General features: G+C 37.8%; 1 protein-coding gene across 1 annotated transcript; it reads right to left on the bottom strand.

Annotated features, from left to right (window-relative positions):
• Positions 1–1,376: 1,376 nt before the first annotated feature.
• Positions 1,377–5,090, bottom strand: ADG1 (ADP glucose pyrophosphorylase 1). The gene is made up of 9 exons (XM_089612693.1): positions 4,767–5,090; positions 4,060–4,356; positions 3,694–3,963; positions 3,429–3,608; positions 3,149–3,252; positions 2,937–3,048; positions 2,704–2,802; positions 1,788–1,907; positions 1,377–1,711 (listed from the first exon to the last, which is right to left on the bottom strand). The coding sequence occupies exons 1-9, from the start codon at positions 5,031–5,033 to the stop codon at positions 1,595–1,597; spliced, it is 1,566 nt and encodes a 521-aa protein (XP_089468819.1). The 5' UTR covers positions 5,034–5,090; the 3' UTR covers positions 1,377–1,594.
• Positions 5,091–5,401: the final 311 nt, after the last annotated feature.

Here is a 5,401-nt window from a genome sequence, read left to right as displayed (position 1 = left end):
AAGCCACTTCAAACGTTGCAATTGTGATCTAGCCCACGTTTCGCACTAGTTTCAAATCTAGCCCAAAAAGATGACGTGTCAAAATTATAGAAAATGGTAGTTACCAATATAACCTTGACTTGATTTTGTGAAAAAACATTAGCCCACGTTTTGAAAAAATATTGGCAAATTTTTTTTAAATTTTTTGTCACGTTATTTCGGAAATTTTAATTGATTTCCGGAAATTTTAATTTGTATCTTTTTTTATTTAATTAATGCACATATTTAAATCTAGTTAGTTGACTTTCCTATTTTGTGGGCTAGTTTAATGGGAATGAAAACAATATTGCTCGTTATATTTTTTAGGCTCTACAAGATGAAATTTGAATTCCCAGTTTTTAGGGATTATATTTTATTATGTTTTAATGTTAAATTTTGAAATATATCGCTCATTTAATCACGATATCAATTTGTTACGTACTCGTTAATTTTTGTTTATTTGAACTAATCTGCAAATTAACATAAATAAACCGCAACTGAGATAATTTATAGAAATAAACCAATTCAAATGAGATTCGAATAAAGAAGAGAGAGACTGTTACGTATGCATTTAATGACACACGTACCCATTAATTACTCAACAACTTTTAATATTATTTTGGAAACAATTTTTTTTCCTTTTAAAATTCAATACCGAATATTTGTTCCTTCAATTAGTTACGTTGACTAATTCAATCCCCCTTCCTTTTATATTTACAATCACCTAATTAACAATTCTGAAATAAAATTATTTAAGTTAAATTGTCAAACATGGGTTAGTGTTTTATAAACGTCTTTTAAATAATAGGGGTAAATCATGTATTTTATGTTCATTTATTATTGTAAATGGCTAGATTGCAAAATTAACAAAACGTGAGCTAGAAAGCAAAAATTATGTTTCATAATGGCTACGTTGCCGGTTTGCCCTTATATATATTAATATTGAAACATAAAATAATTTTTTCCTGTAGCAACGCCCAGATATAATAGCTTGTATATATATATATTAAGAAACGGGATCTGGTCAAATCCTAATCTGGAAACGCAATTTAGTTAAATATTTACAGAAATGGTAAAATAAAAACCAGGAAAAATAAAGCTTGGAGTTGGAAGTAGGGACATCTTTCTCAACAATTTATTTTCTTTCGCTTGTGCTGTGTGCTGTGTGCTATAACTGTCACAACTCCAATTCTACATAATTGTGGTCAATCGTATTCCAAGTTTCCAACCAATCTTCTTTACAAGATTTGGTGGGTCTCTACAGTTATTAAGAATCATGTCATTTTTTAACGGAAAAATGATGGTTTCTCCCTGAGATAATCATGTTATTTTAATAATAATTATTGTAATCATTCAAAGAACATAAATTAACCAGCCTTTTATCAGAAACAGAGTCTCTACGGAGAACCGTTTCTTTAGGTCCACCTCTTCTTCTAATTACACGACAACGCTAATAAAAAAAATTTACATGAGATGATGAGATTATTAAAAGATTTTCCATTGTGACCCTGTTTAGCCAGTGGCAGGTAAAATAATTAAGGATTGAAAATGATCAAAGAGATGACCAAATCTTCTCTTAGATCACAGTTCCGCTTGGAATCAAGGCATCCTTGATCACTGTTACGATCCCGCTCTTTATGAAGTACCCGTCGGTCTCCCTCGCCGCTTCTTGAACGTTGTCCGTATTGATGATCTGGCACCAATGTTAAGTCAGCGAAAATACGCGAAGTAAAAAAAAACATAAGAAAAAAAGAAAATAGGATCATAACCTTGACATTGTCGCCGATGCGAGCGTTTTTGTCGATGATGGCTCTTTTGATGTGAGAGTTCTTCCCGATACCGATCGGAACACCGCCTTTTGCAGCCAAGAGCTTCCTGTCGGAATCGGTCTATAGACGAGACAGCACAAAGAAACACAAATGTAGCAAACGATTTTAGTTAATTTTTTTAAACAGAAAGTCCATGAACTATTATGCGAGTGGCATTTTGGTCCTTAAACTGATTTTTTGGAGCGAAACGGTCCTAAAAAATTTGCAGCTTTTTAGTCTAAACTCAACACCAAACTTTAAGAATTTGGGGAATGATTTCAATAATATGCCCATAAAAGAACATGGTGAATAATGTTTGATGATAAGCCGAGCGGCGCAAAAAAACCGGTAAGACCTTAAACTGGACCGGACCGGACCGTTGGTTTTTAGACCGTTGGTCCGGTTTTAAACGGTTTAAAATTTCACCGGTCCGGTCCGGTTTGTGATTTTAGACGGTACGGTCCGGTCTGGTCTAAAAAATTTAAACCGCGGTTTAGACCGGACCGGTTAGTATTAAAAAAAAAATTAATAATAAAATATGTCTGAAACGGTCCGGTCTAAAAGTGAACCGGATCGGTTACTATTTAAGAAAAATATAAATAAAAATAGGTTAAAATAAAACGGTCCGGTTTAAAACGGTCTATAACGTTCCGGTCTAAAACGGTGTAAATGGTCTGAAATACTTTAAACCGGACCAGACCGTTTTAACTGGTTTGGCCCGGTCCGGTTTTTTTTTCTTATTTGGTCCCGTCCGATTTAATTTTTTTTAAACCGCTTAGACAGGTCCGGTTTGGTTTTTTGACCGGTTTTAAACCGGACCGGACCGTGCACACCATAAGCCGAAATGGCTTAAAAAAATACACACTGTTTTTTTTACCTCATAGTAGTCTGCGCCCATCAAGAGGGTGTCTTCGATGATCGCACCTTCCGATATGCAAGATCGTAGCCCCACAACAGAATGGTGGATTTTGCAGTTCTACACGAGTGAAAATTCAAACCAGTGGATAAAAGTAAGCATTAATAATTCCCAAATAGGTAAAATGACACTTCTTTTTTCTTCCACCAATAACCAAAGTATAAACATGGCCAAGTAGAATTACAAGTTATTACCTTAATCACACAACCTTCACCGATCACACTGTCGGTGACATCGGCGTCGAGCATTTTCGAAGGTGGCAAGTACCGGGGTTGAGTGTAGATCGGAGACGAGCGATCATAGAAGCTAAACAAATGAAAAAAGTGTTCAAAATAATATCATGGCCAAGCTTGATAAGTATGGCTAGGCTAAGTTGAAAAGTGTAAAGAGAGAATATTTATTGTACCTGAAGTCAGGGACCGGCTTTTTTGTTACACCCAAATTTGCGTTGTAGAAAGCCTCAATGGTACCAATGTCTTCCCAGTAGCCATCATACAAATAAGCTTGGACCTAAAAAACCAATTACTGCTCAGAAAACTCGCACTACAATAAAAATTTCCAGATAGTAATTCGGTGATCGCTACTTATGGGCTAAGCAATTATGCAAAGAATACAGACGATCATATAAGCAAGTCATATCGCAATCTGTGCAAATCCGAGAGCTTAAACACAAAAAGAAAACTCACTCTCAACCCCATGGTTGTGGCCCCGGGAATGACCTCGCTCCCGAAATCGTTGGCTCCTGGAAACTGGTCCCTTAAGAGATCTAGCATAACGTTTTTGCTCACGACATAGATTCCCATACTAGCAATGTACGGCATTTCTTTTGCTCGTGCATCGTCGAGACCCAAAATAGTAGTGTCGACCTGCCAAACAAACCCAAATCAAATTTCGAAAAAGAAAAAAAACAAAAACCTATTCATTAAGTGTTCATTAATCAGACGCACACACCTTCATAGCCTTGAGTTGATCTCCTTTGGGTTTCTCGGCAAACTCGATAATCCTCCCTTCGTCATCGATCTTCATCAAACCGAAGGCAGTCGCGCGTTTCTCGTCCATCGGCAGAGCAGCGACGGTGATGTCAGCGTCGCTCTCTCTGTGCGCCTGAATGAACTTCTCGTAATCCATTCTATACAAATGGTCTCCTGCCAAAATCAAGTATTCCAACACATTGTGTTCCTCAAACAGCCACAAGTACTGCCTCACAGCGTCCGCGGTCCCCTGAGAGAACAAGAATAAATAAAAAAAAAAAAAAAAACGTCAAAAAGATCTTCGAACCAAAATAACCAGAGAAAGAGAAAGAGCGCAATAATCGACCTGAAACCAGTTGGGATTCTCGGGGCTCTGCTGAGCTGCTAGGACTTCGACAAAGCCCTCGTTCTTGTAACCGCCCATGTTGCTAGCGTAAGCCCGGGACAGGTGGCGATTGAGAGAAGCGGAGTTGAACTGAGTGAGGACGTAGATCTTGTTTATGTTGCTGTTGAGGCAATTGCTGACCGGGATATCGATTAGCCTGTAATTGGCTCCCAATGGAACCGCGGGTTTCGCTCTCTTCTTCGTCAGAGGGTAGAGACGAGTCCCGGCTCCGCCACCAAGAATTATCCCAAGAACACTCTGCAACATAACACACAACATGATTCAATTCCAGTTTCAAATTCAATTTCAACCAATCAATCATAAACGACAATGCAACAAGATTTGAAAGAGAGAGTGAATCAAAACAAAAAAAATCAAATCATAGTTCTTTTAAACAAAAATACAGAAAACAACCTGACTGAATATTATTAATCTTTACAAATCAATGCTTCCTTAAACATAAATCAGAAAGAAAGAATATATATATATATACACACACACACACACACAAGAAGATGCCATAGCTCAAGGAAGAAAGATAAAACTCATCCAAACAAGTTTATAAACCACAATGCGCAACAATAGCATTTAATCTTCTCTCTTTTTTTCTTTCTTTTTTAATGAGCTATCGATTTACAGAGACCAAAAAAAAAAAAAAAAAAACTCACACGACTAGCATCAGGATCGAGACAGGTCTGAGAGTTCTGAGTGTCAGAGACGGCCTTAGGAGAGACGATTCTCGGAGACCTCTCGTTGACGGTGACTCTTCTCGCTGGAGACGAAACCGAAGACGCGATCTTCTCGCCGGAGAGGTGCGAATTGGCGAAAGAAAGAGTTCTCGGACCAGTTCTGGTACTCGAACTCGAAGCGTTGGCACCGGAGAGAGAAGAGGACGAAGGGACTCTGAGCGCTCCTACAGCAGCCATGGACGCCATTAGAGTTCAAGCTTCTTGCTTTGGACTCTCTCTTAAGAAAGAAAGAGAGTCTCTTGGTTGATTGTAAATAAGGAAACAAATAAATAAATTAATACGTGTGAGATTTGAGGGGCTCTCGAAAAAGGTCCTTTTTGCCACTGAGCTGGACGTTGGAGTTTGGGTCACATGAGTGAGTGCATTTTCGTCTTTCAAGTCAGTTTCCGATTTGGTTTTATTTTTAAAATTGTTTTATTTCGTGATTTTTGAGAAAAATAAAAATCCTAAATGAAGTCAACAAGTGGACGTAATTCCACGGCTCCAACATGCACTGGCTCACATGCATCGCATTCCTCTTTATTTCACTGATTTTTCTACACCGTCCACTTTAT

Source organism: Urtica dioica, chromosome 1, assembly GCF_054948205.1.
Source record: "Urtica dioica subsp. dioica isolate 48M chromosome 1, U.dioica_male_clone48M_v1_H2, whole genome shotgun sequence".
Taxonomy (NCBI): Eukaryota; Viridiplantae; Streptophyta; class Magnoliopsida; order Rosales; family Urticaceae; genus Urtica; species Urtica dioica.
Note: the sequence above shows the minus strand (reverse complement) of the source record. Positions and strands in the feature narration are given on the sequence as shown.